This window comes from Hemitrygon akajei, chromosome 12 (assembly GCF_048418815.1).
Source record: "Hemitrygon akajei chromosome 12, sHemAka1.3, whole genome shotgun sequence".
Taxonomy (NCBI): domain Eukaryota; kingdom Metazoa; phylum Chordata; class Chondrichthyes; order Myliobatiformes; family Dasyatidae; genus Hemitrygon; species Hemitrygon akajei.
The window spans coordinates 88,780,545-88,800,454 of record NC_133135.1 but is presented as its reverse complement, the minus strand read 5'-3'; the positions used below and the strand labels follow the sequence as shown (position 1 = coordinate 88,800,454).

The window sequence follows — 19,910 nt, the reverse complement described above, 5'->3', positions numbered from 1 at the left end:
AGGCAGCTGTGGAAGTCAAGTCTTTTATGTATATTTTAAGGCAGAGTATGATAGATTCTTGATTGGTCATGGCTTGAAGGGATACAAGGAGAAGGCAGGAGACTGGGGCTGAGGAAAATTGGGTCACCCATGATGAAGTGGCGGAGCAAACAAACAAATGGCTAAATTCTGCTCCTATATCTATGGCCATATGGTCTTATGATAAGGTGGACACTTAACTTCGCAATACCATGTCATTGCTTTGTACCTTATTGTCTGCTTGCAATGCACTTTCTCTGTAACTAAAGCACTATATTCTACATTGTTATTGTTTTTCTCAATGTACTTGTGTAATGAAATTTTTATGGATAGTTTTTCTTTGTACCTTGGTACTTGGGACAATAATAAACCAATTTATTTACTTAAGTGCTGAACTTGAAACCCCTTAAGTTTTGTGATCCTAGGAAGTTCATTCAGCCTTCACAGGGGACTATTTTGGACAGTTGTAACATGGAAGAGCCAATTTCACTATTTCCCCTGCGCCCTTGACAAAACCATAAACAAACTCCAGAGTATCACTCCTTAATCATGTCTTATGTTCAAGTTTAATTGTCATTCAACCATACATGAACTCCATGGATACAGCCAAATGGAACAGCAGTACTCCAGAGTCAAGGTTCAAAACAGTCACACACAGAACAAGGCACATAAAGCACATATAAAATGGCAAGCACATATATGATATCAGTAAAATGCAGTCACACAAAAAATCCAAGCTCCTGAGACCATGAATATTGGGGCAATCTGTAATCGAACACAATACAGGTTGTCTTCTGCTGAACAACCAGTGAGGACGCAGGCAGCAACACAGTCCATACTAAGAGTAGCTCCTTCAGTTGCTTTGCCCATGAGCAGCTTGTTGAAGGGGAAGACCTGTAGTACTTTAAGTTCTTAATGACCAGCAGGATCTTGAGATCATAAAAAATACATTTAAAAAGGACAGCAACACTGGAGGAACTGAGCAGGCCAGGCAATAACCTCTTTTAATTCTCACTGAAAGCTTTACCTAAGGAGTCACTGTTCTGATGTCAATGATAGCACTGGCATTTCCCTTCTTAAAAATATTGTCACAAGTCCATCTTTGTCCAACTGCATCAACAAACCAAGGGCTTTTAAAATGAATAGACCAACATATCTAAACTTTAGTTGTACCTATAACCAGGGCTTTTTTATTGCAGGGTAGCATCTGGAAAGGTTTGTTTAACCCCGCGCCCCCAAATTTCTACGGTCTTATCCATGATGCAGCGGCAGGACTATATTTCTTGGGGCATGTATCAGATTTAGTTAAAATACATTTAATAACATTTGACTTGGTGAAAGGACTGAAATCTTTAATCCAATCATTGGAGTTAATATCTTCTTTAAAATAGTTTACCCCAACCTCTTGCTGAGGCAAACACACCCAGTACACAAACCCTCTGTCTGTCAGTTAAGTTCCTCGAAATAATGACATTACTCCGAGGTTCCCCAACTTAAACACTCTCTGAATTTGAACTTGAATCCCAAATTCTATCTAATCTGATAAGTCAGTTCCTGTAAAGTTAAACAAAGTTTATGAGTAGCTTTAGTCAATTTTTTCAATATTCTTATAATAGTTCTGGCTATTAAAATTTTCAATTTTAGAATTTCTAGAACAATCCCTTTTGCCCCAAACATCACAGACTTTTGTTCAATAGTTCTAAAGTTCCTTTTACTATCAGAGAATGTATACAATATACAACCTAAAATTTTTGTTCTTCGCAAACATCCACAAAATCAGAAGAGTGCTCCAAAGAATGAGTGTCAGTAAAAACGTTAGAACCCCAAAGTTCCCCACTTCAGCAAAAAAAGCATCAGCACCCTCCAGCAGCCAAGCAAACAATAGTAAAGTCCCTAAGAAAGGCCATGATCTCCAATACAACAAAAACTAATTGTTCACCAGACAATCTGACATACCACAGGCACAGTCTCCCCTTTCATAGCGAGAGAGGAGACAAACAACTTGCTGATTACAGTGTAAAACTCTACTGTGTTACTTCTTTTTCCCTGAGTTCTCTGACTTGAGAAACTCGCCCCCACCAACAAGAGAAAGGGACACTGTGTGTGATTCACCAAGTACAGAGCCCCCGACAGCCGATCCGATATCCTGATTTCTCACGCGATGCTTTAGTCAGTGGCTAGGGCATAGAATCAGCTCGTCCCTAGGGTTGCAAAGCCTTGGAACCCCAAATACCTGCTCGTCTTCTAGGCCATGTCCTTGGGATATCAAAAAATGGCCAGTTGTAAGTCCCCAGGAACAGGTCTCCAAAAGCTTATTGTTTACACAGGAAGGTTGGTGTGAAAAATAAAATAATGCTCTCATGTTTCATCTTCCATTTCTTGCTATTGTTCTAATAAAACTCACATTTTGGACCATCACAGGAAACATTTCTTAGTATTGACTCTAAACTTGTCCTACTGCAAACCGTTTCCACAATTTTTAAGGTTTATGGTCATGCCCTTAGAATATCCTGTTGCTAATTAATGCACCATTATGAGCAAAGGCAAGTGCTGCACATGACATGTCAAAACCATTGAGATAAAAACCATTCCCATTTTGCTGTAACAGGCAATAAAATGTCCATTATGGAATTAAATAAAATGGTTGAAAGCCGATTATCCTGCTTAATTCCACTTTGATTAAAGTGGGAGCACTCTTTATCAGTCCTTCCTTTGGGAAAAAGAGTGGAACATATGGAATAAAGATCTAAAACTAACCCTATAAAATCCTTGCAGACCCCTAACGGGCATACTCTCTTGCTAATTAGTTTGTGTTAAACCAAGTCAAAGGCTTTTGCCAAGTCAATTTTTAAAAATCTGGTAATTTTTTTAAATTCTTTTTCGACGTGGTTAAAAAACTTATTTAAAATAGCAATATCCTGATTGCTGCCAGGGGTTGCCATAAAGAAACTCTTTTTGCCATTCATTAGTTAAGATGATCTTATTTTCATGTGAGAATTTCAGCCAAAGTTTTCAATACATTAGACCTAATTGTTATTTAATAACTCCAAGCAGGAATTTCAGCTTTTAGTATCCCATCTATCCACAAAGTACATAGTCTTGTTTACTAACTACAAAAGATACTAGAATTAGAACCTTAATATAGTTGAGGTTCTGGTTCCAGTTCCTTGTCTGACGTAACAGTTAGTTATCAAAGCCATATGCCTCTTGTTAATGTTGACTATGTGCCTTTTACCTGTAGATTTAGCTGGCATCTCTCTGGCTACTAACACATTAATATCTTTCCGCTTTGCATACTATCCTATTCAGTTCTAATAGCTTAACAATTTCCTCTTTAATCCAGGCTGACATCAACCAACCACTTTTCTATCAGCTCCATTCTTACTGTTATTCTCACTCAGTGCCTTATCTTCCAGTACTCTTGGTAGTACACCACTGGATGTCTCATGATGGCTGAGACCTCTCAGAGATAAAGAAAGTATTACATATTGCACATTTAAACTTTCCATAGCTATCTTATCAACAGCAACCTACATCAACACAACATTTCGTGGAATGACAGACTGTAGTGGAATATTTATTGAACTTGTTTCATCCACTACACTGCATCCATTCTAATATCCGCATTGGGATGATGTTTTTCATTATGCTCACAATAACCACTAAAAGCCAAAAATTCTTTTGTTAAAACTTCACAGAAGAGGTGGGATATTCTACTACAACCTTATTCACTCATATATCTGCTGTCACAGCATTGCCATCTTACTATTATTGCTCCCATTGTCACCATCACTAGGACAGCAATTGGACAGTGATCGGCATGTAATGTCCTGCAGGCGCTGCAGGAGAAGGACAAGATGGACTCAGTGGGGTGGTTTCCTGAGCAGACTGTCCAGTACATCTAGCAAATTGCCTCATCGCCAGACTTCACAAACAGGCACCAAGACCTCGCCTGGCTGGCAGTGAGAGGGGCCCTCCCAATCAGATCCTTCCTATACGCCCGGAACATCATCTCCACTCCCTGCTGCCCACGGGAGGACTGCAATGAGGCGGAGTCAGTGACTCACCTCTTTGCACATTGTGGGTTCGCGAGAAAGGTGTGGAGGAGGATGGAAGGGATGGTGTCAAGATTCATGCCCAGCAGCTGCGTAACTAAGGACTCGCTGATTTACGGGCTGTTCCCGGGGACGCACACGGAGACAAACATCCGGTGCTGCTGGCAGATCATCAACTTGGTGAAGGACGCACTTTGGTCAGCCCAAGACTTGATGGTCTACCAGCACACGGAGATGTCCGTGGCTGAATGCTGCCGGCTGGCACATTCTCGTCTGCAGGAATACGTGCTGAGGGATGCGCTCAAGCTTGGTGCAGCCACCGTGAAGGCCCGTTGGGGAAGGGCCACAGTTTAAGGATCATCACCCGCCGGAGTGAGAGGGGTCGGGGGGGAGGAGAATATCTCTCATCAGCGGTGTTGATAGATGAGTCAACGTGGTGCCCCAGGAGTGGCTGGAAATGTATAGACAATAAAGGAACTTTGGTAAAGGAATAAGAGTCAATTCCTGGATGTTTATTGTTAATATTTTTTTATTTTATTGTAAAATAAGTCTTTAATCCTTACCTAAAGGTTGAGAGTCAATGAATGGTTTATTGTAAACATCTTTAATTTGAATAGGAACAGAGAGCCAACGCATAATTTATTGTAAATAACTTTATTTTGTAATATTCCTGTATAAAGTATTTTTGGGAAAAAAACTAATAGTATTTAAACCCCTTGCATTACTTAGACCACTAAAACCATCTCTATAAGTAAAATAAATCATTATAACTATCTTTAGGCTGGATCTCCAAAATGTTATCATTCAAATTCTGAATCAAAACTTAATTCTGAACCTACTAGCAGTTTTGGTCTTATCCTCACTGTAGCGGTGTGCTACACGCAGCACTGAAATAACGACACGGAGTCGATAAACTGCAGCCAAAGAATAAGTTTATTTCAAATTCACAGTCTTGCTTTAAAGCCTGTCTCCCCCACCCGATACCTCGAGAGGCACGTACTGAAACCCCTTGAGGCTATCTTCCTTTGTGCCTGCGCTCTGGCTAATTGTCAGCCGGTTCGAGTGTGCTAGTAATTGGGTCGCCACATAACCCCCCCCCCCCCAGAACTGGCGGTACACCCCCCAATGTCCACAGTCTGGGCCGGGCCCTGTTTGGGAGGTCGGCCTCTGCGCCGCGGTGCCGAAAACTCGACCGGTTGCGCCAAGTCCACATGGGCCAGTTTGAGTCGGTCCACCATGAAAACCTCCTCTCTCCCCCCAACGTCCAGCACGAACGTGGACCCGTCGTTTCTGATCACCGTAAACGGCCCCTCGTAGGGCTGTTGCAGCGGTGGCCGATGCCCGCCCCGTCGTACAAACACAAACTTACAGTTCTGCAGGTCTTTGGGTACGCAGGTCGGGTGCTGCCCATGCTGCGAAGTGGGTATGGGGGCCAGGGCACCGAGCCTCTCGCGTAGTCTGCCCAGGACTGCTGCGGGATCTTCCTCTCGCCCCCTTGGGGCTGGTATGAACTCCCCGGGAATGACCAGGGGTGCGCCGTACACCAACTCGGCCGACGAAGCGTGCAGATCGTCTTTGGGTGCCGTGCGGATGCCGAGTAGGACCCAGGGAAGCTCGTCCGCCCAGTTAGCTCCTCGCAGGCGTGCCATGAGAGCCGACTTCAGGTGACGGTGGAAACGCTCCACCAGTCCGTTCGACTGTGGGTGGTAGGCAGTGGTGAGGTGCAGCTGAGTCCCCAACAGGCTGGCCATCGCTGACCACAGGCTGGAGGTGAACTGGGCGCCTCTGTCGGAGGTAATGTGGGCCGGTACACCAAAGCGGGACACCCAGGTGGTGATCAGTGCCCGGGCGCAAGATTCAGAGGTGGTGTCAGTGAGTGGGACCGCCTCTGGCCATCTTGTGAACCGGTCCATGATAGTGAGGAGGTGCCGCGCCCCGCGCAACACTGGCAGGGGGCCCACGATATCCACATGAATGTGGTCGAAACGCCGGTGGGTGGGGTGGAACTGCTGCAGCAGGGCCTCGGTGTGTCGCTGCACCTTGGCCGTCTGGCAGTGCATGCACGTTCTGGCCCAGTAATGGACCCGCTTGCGGAATCTGTGCCAAACGAACCTGCTGGAGACCATCCGGACGGTAGTGCGGATGGAGGGGTGCGCCAAGTTATGAATGGAGTCGAAAACACGTCGTCGCCAAGGTGCCGGGACGACGGGACGGGGCTGGCCGGTGGCGACGTCACAGAGTAGGGTCCTCTCACCTGGGCCTACGGGGAGGTCCTGGAGCTGCAAACCGGAGACTGCGGTCCTGTAACACGGGATCTCCTCATCTGCCAGCTGTGCCTCAGCCAGCGCCTCAAAGTCTACCCCTTGGGAAAGGGCGTGAATGTTAGGGCGAGAGAGCGCATCCGCCACGACATTGTCCTTACCCGAGACGTGCCGGACGTCCGTCGTGTATTCAGAGATGTAGGACAGATGGCGTTGCTGGCGGGACGACCAGGGATCGGACACCTTTGTGAATGTAAAGGTAAGCGGTTTGTGGTCCGTGAACGCGGTGAAGGGCCTACCTTCTAAGAAGTACCTGAAATGCCAGATTGCCAGGTATAGCGCCAACAGCTCCCGGTCGAAAGCACTGTATTTGAGCTCAGGTGGCCGCAGGTGTTTGCTGAAAAACGCCAGGGGTTGCCAGCGGCCCGCGATGAGCTGCTCCAGTACCCCACCAACTGCCGTATTAGATGCGTCCACTGTGAGGGCGGTAGGGACGTCCATTCTGGGGTGCACTAGCATCGCGGCGTTCGCCAAGGCATCCTTCATTTGAATGAAAGCGGCGGCGGACACCTCATCCCAGGTAATGTCCTTGCCCGGACCAGACAGCAAGGCGAACAGGGGGCGCATGATCCGGGCAGCTGAAGGGAGGAAGCGGTGGTAGAAATTGACCATACCTACGAATTCCTGAAGGCCTTTGATCGTGGTGGGTCGGGGGAAATGGCGGACCGCATCTACCTTAGCGGGCAGAGGGGTTGCCCCGTCTGTGGTAATCCTGTGGCCCAGGAAGTCAATGGTGTCGAGCCCGAACTGACATTTGGTCAGGTTGATCGTTAGACCGTAGTCACTCAGCCGGGCATAGAGTTGTCGGAGGTGGGACAGATGCTCCTGACGACTGCTGCTTGCTATGAGGATGTCGTCCAAATAGATGAATGCGAAGTCCAGGTCACGTCCCACCGTGTCCATCAACAGCTGGAACGTCTGTGCGGCATTCTTCAGGCCGAACGGCATGTGGAGGAACTCAAAAAGACTGAACGGGGTGATGAGAGCCGTTTTGGGGACGTCGTCCAGATGCATCGGGATTTGATGGTATCCGCGGATGAGGTCTACCTTGGAGAAGATCCGTGCGCCGTGCAGGTTTGCTGCAAAGTCCTGAATGTGCGGCACAGGGTAGCGGCCCGGTGTTGTAGCCTCGTTCAGCCTGCGGTAGTCGCCGCACGGTCTCCAGCCCCCTGTCGCTTTGGGCACCATGTGCAGGGGGGAGGCCCATGGGCTGTCGGACCGCCGAATGATCCCCAATTCCTCCATCCTCTTGAACTCCTCTTTCGCCAGTCGGAGCTTGTCCGGGGGAAGCCGCCGAGCGCGGGCATGGAGGGGTGGTCCCTGGGTCAGGATGTGGTGCTGTACGCCGTGTCGGGGCATGGCTGCCGCGAACTGCGGTACCAGAACCGATGGGAAATCCGCCAGGACCCTGGTGAAGTCGTTGTCGGACAGCGTGATGGAGCCAAGGTGAGGGGCTGGCAACTGGGCTGCATCCAGGGAGAACGTCTGAAAGGTCTCGGCGTGAACCAGTCTCTTCCTGGGCAGGTCGACCAGTAGGCTGTGAGCCCGCAAGAAATCCGCACCCAGAAGCGGTTGGGCTACATCGGCCAGTGTGAAGTCCCACGTAAACTGGCTGGAGTCGAACCGTAGCTGCACCGGACGGGTGCCATAAGTCGTTATAGTGCTGCCGTTCGCGGCCCGCAGGGGGGGACCCGGCGCCCTGCTGCGGGTGTCGTAACTCGTCGGAGGTAAGACGCTGATCTCGGCACCGGTGTCGACCAAAAACCGGCGTCCCGACTGCTTGTCCCAGACATACAGGAGGCTATCCCGATGGCCAGCCGTCGTAGCCATCAGCGACGGCTGGCCCTGGCGTTTCCCGGGAACTGGCAGGGCGGGCGACAACGGCGGGCTTCTGCGCCCCACCGCTGGTGGTAGAAACACCATTGCTCATTGGGCTCCACACCCCGGCCTCTGGATTTAGCGGGCTCTGCGGCCGGGCCTGGACTGGTTTGCTGCTGGGAGTGTGGCCGGGTGATCTGTGCGATGGACGCCCCACTCACCTTCTTGGCGTTCCACAGCACGTCCGCCCGGGTTGCCACCTTCCAGGGGTTGCTGAAATCCACGTCGGACAGCAGCAGGCGTATGTCCTCGAGCAGCTGCTCCAGGAATGCCTGCTCAAACATGAGGCAGGGTGTGTGTCCGTCGGCTAGAGACAACATCTCATTCATTAAAGCTGATGGGGGCCTGTCTCCCAAGCCATCCAGGTGCAGTAAACGGGCAGCTCGCTCGCGGCGGGAGAGCCCGAAAGTCCCTATGAGCAGGGCTTTAAATGCCGTGTACTTGCTGTCCGCCGGGGGAGACTGTACGAACTCCGCGACCTGGTCCGCTGTGTCCTGGTCGAGGGAGCTCACCACATAGTAGTAACGGGTGTCCTCTGAGGTTATTTGCTGAACATGGAATTGGGCTTCTGCTTGCTGAAACCATAGGTGAGGTTGTAGCGTCCAGAAGCTTGGCAGCTTCAAGGAAACCACATTAACAAATGCAGCGTCTGTCATCTCCGGTCCAAAAACGTTTGGACCGTCGGGGTCACCAATTGTAGCGGTGTGCTACACGCAGCGCTGAAATAATGACACGGAGTCGATAAGCTGCAGCCAAAGAATAAGTTTATTTCAAATTCACAGTCTTGCTTTAAAGCCTGTCTCCCCCACCCGATACCTCGAGAGGCACGTACTGAAACCCCTTGAGGCTATCTTCCTTTGCCTGCACTCTGGCTAATTGTCAGCCGGTTCGAGTGTGCTAGTAATTGGGTCGCCACATCACCATAAATATTTCCCTACCACTATCCCTGGTGTTCTTTAAAAGCAGAGATAAGTAGTGAGCAGCACCCCACCATTGAGGACATCTTCAAAAGCTGGTGTCTCAAGCAGGTGACAGCCATCATTAATTATCCTCACCGTCCGAGACATGCCTCCTCATCAGGGAGCTTGAAGATCCATAGTTAACATTTTAGGAACAGCTTCTTCCCTTCTGCCAACAAATTTCTGAACAGTCCATAAACCCATTCACAACATCTCGCTATTCCTCTTTTGCGCTATTTATTTTAATTGTGATTTATTTTAATTTAGTATGCCTTCACTGTACTGCTGCCACAAAACAACAAATTTCATGACTAATGTCAGTGACAATAAACCTGATTTTGATTATGATTCTAAAATTCTGTGGGTGAAAACAATGTGATCTTCAGTAGTGTCTGAGGTTCAAATCAGCCCGACATGGGTCTCATGAAGTCTCTGTGGAGACTACAGCAGGAAAATTGTCTATTTGAGAACATAAACCAGAAATGACCATCCCACCCAGGGGAACAAAAAGACATATTTTTTAACATTCTGATCATTCCATGCCCAGCTGCTTTTAAGATAGGTTTCCATAGCTGATCAGAAGGCTCATGAATGAAGTCTTTTTGGTATGTAAAAAAAAGTCTCATCTTGGCTTTGCTGCCAATGTAGAATATGCAGTAGAGACAAGGAGATTCTCTAGAGAGAAACAGCCACTTTTACACCGTGTATAGGGATGAGGTCATCCTCTTTATTTCTGCCAAATCCTACTGCATTTCTGTTGACTGTGTCGGGATCGCTTTGTGCAATTGTTAAATATCGTTGCTTTACAGTGGACTAGACCATTCATACAGTTTCATCTTTGTTGACCTGCAAGCAAGCTACATCTTTGGTGCTTTCTGGTTGGTTGTGTAACACCACCTGATTTCTCTTCCAGTATGAGCAGGAGATCACGAAGCTGAAGGATCGGTTGAAGGTATCGAGTCGGAGGCTAGAGGAATATGAACGGCGCCTGCTTGCCCAGGAGCAGCAGATGCAGAAGCTCTTACTTGAGTACAAATCCAGGTTGGAGGACAGTGAGGAGAGACTGCGTCGGCAGCAGGAGGAGAAGGACAGCCAGATGAAAACAATCATCAGCAGGTCAGCTACACTGCAGCTTGTGGGAGTAGTGAGTATTTACATCGAACATAGCACAGGGCAATGATATCTACATCAAACATAATGTTAAGTTGAACAAAATCTCTAAAGCATATTTAAAACACTTAGTTCCCTATCTCCTATTTTGATCTGCTGTAACTTAAGGTGCCAGATCAAAAGAGAGTATTGTGTAAACACCAAACATCCCACTTCTTTTCATAGAGAAGCACAATAGGATAGCTAGAGGTGCTGCCTCGCAAAATTAGAGGCAAAGACTCAATGCTGGCCTTGGGTGCTGTGTGTGGCATTTGTACATTCTCCTTGTGACTGCTCCAGTTTCCTCCATATCCCAAAGACTTGCAGGTTGGTCAGCTAATTGGCCACCCTAGGTTGCCCCTCCCTTGTGGTTGAGTGATAAAAATCTCAGGGAGTTCATGGAAATATGGAGAGAATAAAATAGGATTAGTGCAGATGGGAACTTACTTGATGCCACAGACTTGGTGGGTTGGAGGACCTGTTTCTGTGGTGTGCGACTACAGCGTACATAACAAGATTGTTATGTTTTAACAAGAGCACAACAACTACCAGCAAAATATTAACAATAAGCAATAAGCAAATTGTCTGAAAGTTTAGGAGTTCAGTTATTAGGACCGTCAGTGCTTGTCTTTGATTAGCATAATTTCATTCTGAGAGATCCATTCATTACGCTTTCTCACCATTTTCAGGTGAATATTGCCGCAAGTGAAATTGGAATCTGTTTAAACCATATCAGAATTGGTTACATTTGTGAGCCATATCCTTGGATTGCTAGTAACTTTGGGAAAACTCGCCAATCACTGTTATATATAAGTGCTCATAAGTATACAAGAAACAGCAGGAATAAATTTCAGCAATAACCTGATATCTTTGATTTCCTTAATATCAAAATCTGTTTTTTCTACTTTGAATATGATCAACTACTGAGCCCAACAGAGGGTAGAAAATTTCAGATTCATTTTTTTCTGGGTGGAATATTTTTGTAATCATGTTAGTCCTGAAGAGCCATCTCCCTAAGTTTCAACTATTACTCTAGTTTTAGACACATCAGCAAATGAAGCACCATCTCTATATCTACACTGTCAGGCCTTGTAAGAATGAGATCACCTCTCATTCCCCTAAACTCCAGAAAGTATAAGCCAAATTTTCTTAAGATCAGTAACATTTAATTTAAGTATTTAACTGCCACCATGGATTTTAAGAACATAACATAAAACATAAGAAATAGGAGCAGGAGTAGGCCATCCTGCCCATCGAGCCTGCCCCGCCATTCAATAAGATCATGGCTGATCTGTCTGTAAACTCAGCTCCATCTACCTGCCTTTTCCCCATAACCCTTAATTCCCTTACTATGTAAAAACCTATTTAACTGTTTATTAAATATATTTAGCGAGAAAGCCTCAACTGCTTCCTTGGGCAGAGAATTCCACAGATTCACCACTCAGTGGATTTGAAGCAAGAAAGCTGCGAGTGAATGTCTGAGGATTTCCGGAGCGAAGGCAGTTTTACTACTCGGGGTAAAAGAGAGGCAAGACTGTGCAGGCGCATGACGTCAGCCAGTAGAGCGGGAAAAGTTCAAAAAGAAGACCGCCATATCCAGCGGGTAGCGGAGTGAGAGGTGGCAGAGTGATAGGGCTTTGGCTCAATGGGCTTAGGTGGTAACGAGGCGAGGTAGGTTTACCTGTGTTACTTGTAGAAAGGAAGTAGTATGTGTGTGAGGCCGGTTTTCTGTGCTCGGTGTCTGGTGTGGGAGGTCCTGGAGTTTCCCAGCCTCGCAGACAGCCATATCTGCTCCCAGTGTGTCAAGCTACAGCTCCTAAGGGACTGAGTTAGGGAACTGGAGTTGCAGCTCGATGACCTTCACCTGGTCAGGGAGAGCGAGGAGGTGATAGAAAGCAGTTACAGGCAGGTGGTCACACGACAGTGAGTATAGGAGAAGAATGAGGTGGAGGATAAATGCGTGGCTGAGGGATTGGAGCGGGGGCAGGGATTCAGATTTCTGGATCATTGGGACCTCTTTTGGGGCAGGTGTGATCTGTACAAAAAGGACGGGTTGCACTTGAATCCCAGGATGAACAAAGCGGATGAGCGTAGAGTGTGGATCAGTACTTGGAGCTACGATGTGGTGGCCATTACAGAGACTTGGATGGCTCAGGGACAGGAATGGTTACTTCAAGTGGTGGGTTTTAGATGTTTCAGAAAGGACAGGGAGGGAGGCAAAAGAGCTGGGGGCATGGCACTGTTGATCAGAGATAGTGTCACAGCTGCAGAAAAGGTGGACGTCATGGAGGGATTGTCTACGGAGTTTCTGTGGGTGGAGGTTAGGAAGAGGAAGGGGTCAGTAACTTTACTGGGTGTTTTTTATAGGCCGCCCAGTAGTAACAGGGATATCGAGGAATAGATAGGGAAACAGATCCTGGAAGGGTGTAATAATAACAGAGTTGTCATGATGGGAGATTTTAATTTCCCAAATATCGATTGGCATCCCCCTAGAGCGAGGTGTTCAGATAGGGTGGAGTTTGTTAGGTGTGTTCAGGAAGGTTTCTTGACACAATAAGCCTGCAAGAGGAGAGGCTGTACTTGATCTGGTATGGGGAAATGAACCTGGTCAGGTGTCAGATCTCTCAGTGGGAGAGCATTTTGGAGATAGTGATCATAATTCTATCTCCTTTACAATAGCATTGGAAAGAGATAGGAACAAACAAGTTAGAAAAGCATTGAATTGGAGTAAGGGGAATTATGAGGCTGTCAGGCAGGAGATTGGAAACTTAAATTGGGAACAGATGTTCTCAGGGAAAAGTACGGAAGAAATGTGGCAAATGTGCAGGGGATATTGGTGTGCAGTTCTACATAGGTGCTTTCCAGTGAGACAGGGAAGTTATGGTAGGGTACTGGAACTGTGGTGTACAAAGGCTGTAATAATTCTAGTCAAGAAGAAAAGAAAAGCTTACAAAAGGTTCAGAGAGCTAGGTAATGTTAGAGATCTAGAAGATTATAAGGCTAACAGGAAGGAGCTTAAAAAGGAAATTAGGAGAGCCAGAAAGGGCAATGAGAAGGCCTTGGCAGGCAGGATTAAGGAAAACCCCAAGGTATTCTACAAGTATGTGAAGAGCAAGAAGATAAGATGTGAAAGAATAGGACCTATCAAGTGTTACAGTGGGAAAGTGTGTATGGAACCAGAAGAAATAGCAAAGGTACTAATGAATACTTCAGTATTCACTATGGAAAAGGATCTTAGTGATTGTAGTCCTGACTTGCTGCAGACTGAAAAGCTTGAGCATGTAGATATTAAGAAAGAGGATGTGCTGGAGCTTTTGGAGAGCATCAAGTTGGATAAGTCGCCACGACCGGATGAGCTATACCCCAGGCTACTGTGGGAAGCGAGGGAGGAGATTGCTGAGCCTCTGGCAATGATCTTTGCATCATCAATGGGGATGGGAGAGGTTCCGGAGGATTGGAGGGTTGCAGATGTTGTTCCCTTATTCAAGAAAGGGAGTAGAGATAGCCCAGGAAATTATAGACCAGTGAGTCTTACTTCAGTGGTTGGTAAGTTGATGGAAAAGATCCTGAGAGGCAGGATTTATGAACATTTTGAGAGGTATAATATGATTAGGAATAGTCAGCATGGCTTTGTCAAGGGTAGGTCGTGCCTTACGAACCTGATTGAATTTTTTGAGGATATGACTAAACACATTGATGAAGGAAGAGCAGTAGATGTAGTGTATATGGATTTCAGCAAGGTATTTGATAAGGTACCCCATGCAAGGCTTATTGAGAAAGTAAGGAGGCATGGGATCCAAGGGGACATTGCTTTGTGGATCGAGAACTGGCTTGTCCACAGAAGGCAAGAGTGGTTGTAGTCAGGTAATGTTCTGCATGGAGGTCGGTCACCAGTGAGGTGCCTCAGGGATCTGTTCTGGGGCCCCTACTCTTTGTGATTTTTATAAATGACCTGGATGAGGAAGTGGAGGGATGGGTTAGTAAGTTTGCTGATGACACAAAGGTTGGAGGTGTTGATAGTGTGGAGGGCTGTCAGAGGTTACAGCGTGACATTGATGGGATACAAAACTGGGCTGAGAAGTGGCAGATGGAGTTCAACCCAGATCAGCGTGAAGTGGTTCATTTTGGTAGGTCAAATATGATGGCGGAATATAGTATTAATGGTAAGACTCTTGGCAGTGTGAAGGATCAGAGGGATCTTGGGGTCTGAGTCCATAGGACGCTCAGAGCAGCTGTGCAGGTTGACTCTGTGGTTAAAAGGCATATGGTGCATTGGCCTTCATCAATCCTAGAATTGAATTTAGGAGCTGAGAAATAATATTGCAGCTGTATAGGACACTGGTCAGACCCCACTTGGAGTAATGTGCTCAGTTCTGGTCACCTCATTACAGGAAAGATGTGGAAGCTATAGAAAGGGTGCAGAGGAGATTTACAAGGATGTTGCCTGGATTTGGGAGCATGCCTTATGAGAAAAGGTTGAGTGAACTCGGCCTTTTCTCCTTGGAGTGAAGGAGGATGACAGGTGACCTGATAGAGGTGTACAAGATGATGAGAGGCGTTGATCGTGTAGATAGTCAGAGGCTTTTTCTCAGGGCTGAAATGGTTGCCACAAGAGGACACAGGTTTAAGGTGCTGGGGAGTAGATGCAGACAAGATGTCAGGGGTAAGTTTTTCACTCAGAGAGTGGTGAGTGCATGGAATGGGCTGCCAGCAATGGTGGTGGAGGCGGATACGATAGGGTCTTTCAAGAGACTTTTGGATAGGTACATGGAGCATAGAAAAATAGAGGGCTATAGGCAAGCCTAGAAATTTCTAAGGTAGGGACAAATTTGAGGGCTGAAGGGTCTGTATTTTGCTGTAGGCTTCCTGTGTTTCAATGTTTCTCTGTGGGAAAAGCAGTTTCTCCTCATCTCCGCCTAAATCGTCTCCCCTGAATCTTGAGGCAATGTCCCCGAGTTCTCGTCTCACCTACCAAAGGGAACAATTTTCCTACTTCTATCTTATCTGTCCCTTTCAAAATTTTCTATGTTTCTATAAGCTCCCCTCTCATTCTTCTGAACTCCAGAGAGTATAGTCCTAGGCAACTCAATCTTTCCTCATAGATTAACCCCTTCATGCCTGGAATCAACCTGGTGAACCTCCTTTGCACTGCCTCCAAAGCCAGTATATCCTTCTTCAAGTATGGAGACCAGAACTGCACACAGTTCTCCAGGTGTAGCCTCACCAGTACCCTGTATAGTTGCAGCATGATCTCCCTGCTCTTGAATTCAATCCCTCTAGCAGTGAAGGCCAACATTCATTCTTAATAACCTGTCATACTTGCAAGCTAACTTTTTGCGATTCATGAACAAGCACTTCCAAGTCCCTCTACACAATAGCATGCTGCAGTCTTTCACCATTTAAATAATAATCTGCTCTTCTATTATTCCTTCCAAAGTGGATGATCTCGCGTTTACCAACATTGTATTCCATCTGCCAGACCTTGGCCCACTCACTTAACCTTAGTCTCTCCACATCCTTTGTACAATTTGCTTTTCCACTCAGTTTAGTGTCATCAGCAAATTTTGCTACGCTACACTCAGTCTCCTCTTCCAAATCATCAGTGTAAATGGTAAACAGCTGCGGGCCCAGCACCGACCTCTGTGGCACCCCACTCACCACTGACTGCCAACCGGAGAAACACCCATTTATACCAACACTCTGCCTTCTATCAGTTAACCAATCCACTATCCATACCAATACACTTCCTCCAACTCCATGCATCCGTATCTTATTTATAAGTCTCTTGTGCGGCACCTTATCGAACGCCTTCTGGAAATCCAAGTATACGAGATCCACCTGTTCCCCTCTATCCACTGCACTCATTATGTCCTCAAAGAACTCCAGTAAGTTTGTCAAACAGGACCTGCCCTTCCTGAATCCATGCTGCATCTGTCTAATGGAACCACTGCTTTCTAAATGTTTCGCTATTTCTTCCTTAATGACGGCTTCAAGCATTTTCCTGACTACAGATGTTAAGCTAACTGGCCTATAGTTGCCTGTCTTTTGCCTACATCCTTTTTTAAAAAGAGGTGTGACATTTGCTGTCTTCCAATCTGCCGGGACCTGCCCAGATTCTAGAGAGTTTTGATAAATGATTACCAATGCATTTACTGTAACCTCCGCCAATTCCTTCAGCACCCTGGGATGCATCCCATCAGGACCAGGGGACTTATCTACCTTCAGGCCCTCTAGTTTGCTTATCACTATCTCTTTAGTGACAGTGATTTTCTCAAGGTCCTCACCTCCCATTTCGTCCATAACATCCTTCTTTAGCATATTAGACATGTCCTCCACCATGAAGACCGACACAAAATAGTCGTTCAATGCCTCAGCCATTTCCTTATCACCCAATATCAATTTCCCCTTCCTGTCTTCCAAGGGACCTACATTGACTTTAGCCACCCTCTTCCGCTTTATATATTTATAAAAACTTTTGCTATCTGTTTTTATATTTTGTGCTAATTTACTTTCATACTCTATCTTCCCTTTCCTTATTTCTTGTTTAGCTGTTTTCTGTTGCTTTTTAAAGTTTTCCCAATCCTCCAGTCGCCCACTATTCTTTGCAACTTTGTACACATGAGCTTTTAATTTGATACTATCTTTTATTTCCTTAGTTATCCAAGATTAGCTCTCCCCACACTTACTGTCCTTACTTTTGACTGGAATATACTTTTGTTGAGCACTGTGAAAAACCTCTTTGAAAGTATTCCACTGTTCCTCAACTGTTCTACTAAATAGCCTGTGCTCCCAATCCACATTAGCCAACTCCTCCCTCATCCTGTTGTCGTCTCCCTTGTTCAAGCATAATACACTAGTTTTAGATCTAACTATTTAATCCTCCATCTGAAAGCGAAATTCAATCATACTATGATTACTCTTTCCAAGAGGATCACTGACTACAAGATTGTTAATCTTACCTGTCTCATTGCACAGGACTAAATCTAAGATAGTATTTCCCCTTGTAGGTTCACTAACATGCTGCTCAAGAAAGCCATCACAGATGCTTTCTATGAAGTCCTCCCCAAGACTTCCTTGAGCAACCTGATTCACCCAATCTATGTAGAAGTTAAAATCCCCCATGACAACTGCTGTTCCATTCTTACAAGCCTCAGTAATTTCTTGGTTAATTGCCATTGCCACTGCAATATTTTTATTAGGTGGTCTATCGACAACACCCACCAGTGATTTTTTTCTTTTACTATTCTTAATCTCTACCCAGATGGACTCAACATTCTACTCCGTAGATCTTATATCGTCTCTCACAATTGCCCTGTTCTCATCTCTAATCAGGAGCACCACCCCACCTCCTCTGCCTTCCTGCCTATCTTTCCGTTTTACCTGATGCCCTTGGATATTTAATTCCCAGTCATCTCCACCTTGCAACCAGGTTTCTATGTTTACATTTTTCACATTTAAAAATGTGTTTCTATGTCAACAGTCTAAGACTTTAATTACTATACTGTCATAGCCATAAGAGGAAAGGCCATTCTTATTAGATTACCAGATTTTATTTTGTATGGTCATAGTGAGGAAAAGATTATGAAATCCTTAAATGCAACCTAGATATATTTCATGACAATGAGAGCTTTCAAAACCACATGGGTATGTTCCTGCATCTTCTCAAATTCATGGCCCCAGGAGGCTTCAAGGAATATAAACCAGAAATAGCATCAGAACTATTATAGATATCCGTGGTTGTGTGAAATGTCCTGATGCCATAAATTTTAAGACTTAAGTAACAACCAGGTTTGAACCAACGTGGTAACTAATTAATGCATTGTTCTCCGAAACCACAAGGAAGTACCCCTTGATCATTCCAATCAAGTATGATTGGAATCATACTCTTCAAGTATGATTCTTCAAGTCCTCTTCAAGACTTCAAGAGGACTTGAAGTCCTCAAGTCCTTCAAGGACTTCTTCAAGTCCTTGAAGAACTCTTCAAGGACTCTTCAAGTCCTGCAAAACTTTCTGAATCTGGTCTCTTCTGCATACCCATCCATCTTGTATTCAATCCACACAAGGACATCATAATTGGTAACATATTTTCTGCTGTAAGCCCCCTTTCTCTGAAATACTGTCATATGGACTGTCTTGGGTCATTTGTTCTACACTTAAAGACATAACATAAATGCAAGTTGTGTGAGCATCACTAGATCTAAGGTATACACCAGACTGAACAATTAATTTTGTAATAATTACTGCTTTATCACTACATGTTTAGGCTGATTGTTGCTAAATGGTAGGTTGTGAAATATTTCTGTTTAGTGTAAGAACAATTTTGCATTGTGAGTGCAAAACTGTAGCCCATTGACGTCAGTATCTTGAAAGTTAGAAACTGGCTGCATTATTGATCATAGAGTCACAGAAAAGTACAGCAGGGAAACAGGCCTTTTGACATACGTTGGTGATATTAAAGCTGATTCTGATTCTAGGCCACGCCAAACCACCTAAACTATACAGCCCATAGAGCATAAGCAATAAACTGAAGACTAAGGACATCAAGTACTTATTCTGCAGTGTTCATTTACTATTAAATTGTCTTGTGACTAATGGGAATTAACACAACTGCATACAACGTGGTGTACAAATGTGAATTCCAAATGTTTCATGAGCTCGCCTATCAGTTTAGGCTTCTATTAAATGTTGAAACTAAGTTCCAAAATTCAACTATGCTAGATATGAAGTCTGAACCATTACAGTACAGGGAGAAGGAATTAGAGCAACAAATCAATGCTGGGCACCCCTCCAACTGCCAGATCAGAGCAGCAGGAATAAGAACTGATGAATGGTGTTTGGTTGCTGGATCTGGGTTACCTGCATAACTGAAGGTGTTTAAGGGTAAATTTTAAAAAAAGATAAACTTGGACTGAAAGAGATTCAGATGTCATCCCTAGTGAAACATAAACTGCTCTTGGTGTCTTATGTGCACTTCTAACAATTATAACACATTGCTTATCTTCTCCGGTTTGTAGACTCATGGCGGTGGAAGAAGAACTGAGGAAAGATCACTCAGAAATGCAGGCAGTAATTGATGCCAAACAGAAGATTATTGAAGCCCAAGTGAGTATACTTCAGTGTTCAGTCAAATGCTTTTTATTGTGAACATTGCAATTATCACATTTCTTTTTGATTCACAATGTCCGCAGAATGTACTTATTTTTTATCAGTTGTGGGAATTATGAAAAGTCCAAAGGGAATGTAGAACATTTGTTCCTGAAAGTTAATGATTAAGGAATAAAAATACTACCATGTGAGGGGTAATGCTATGTAGTGCAGAGAGAATCCTAGGGGTGAGATTAAGTTAATTACGCAGAGAAGAAAAGTGCTTAATTGAGAATTATAATGAAGCCCATGATAACCACAGAAGCTTGGAAGCTGCTGGGAGTTGCTGCTGTGAAGTCAGCAGAAGCTGACTACAGGAAGAAATAAAGTACAATTGGGGATAAATTTATTTTGAGTTATTTACAGAAAACATGTACTCAATTCTG

General features: G+C 45.2%; 1 protein-coding gene across 11 annotated transcripts in view; it reads left to right on the top strand.

The window, feature by feature from the left end:
• The window catches only part of rasal2 (RAS protein activator like 2), a 421,164-nt gene that overhangs the window by 390,704 nt on the left and 10,550 nt on the right, over nucleotides 1-19,910 (top strand). For 10 of the 11 annotated variants that reach the window (XM_073063632.1, XM_073063630.1, XM_073063629.1 and 7 more), the window contains 2 exons: nucleotides 10,145-10,347; nucleotides 19,395-19,482. In XM_073063632.1, the coding sequence (XP_072919733.1) occupies nucleotides 10,145-10,347; nucleotides 19,395-19,482 (291 nt within the window). Of the gene's footprint in view, nucleotides 1-3,814; nucleotides 4,449-10,144; nucleotides 10,348-19,394; nucleotides 19,483-19,910 lie in introns of those variants that run through there. The other variant, XM_073063638.1, reaches the window with a different exon arrangement.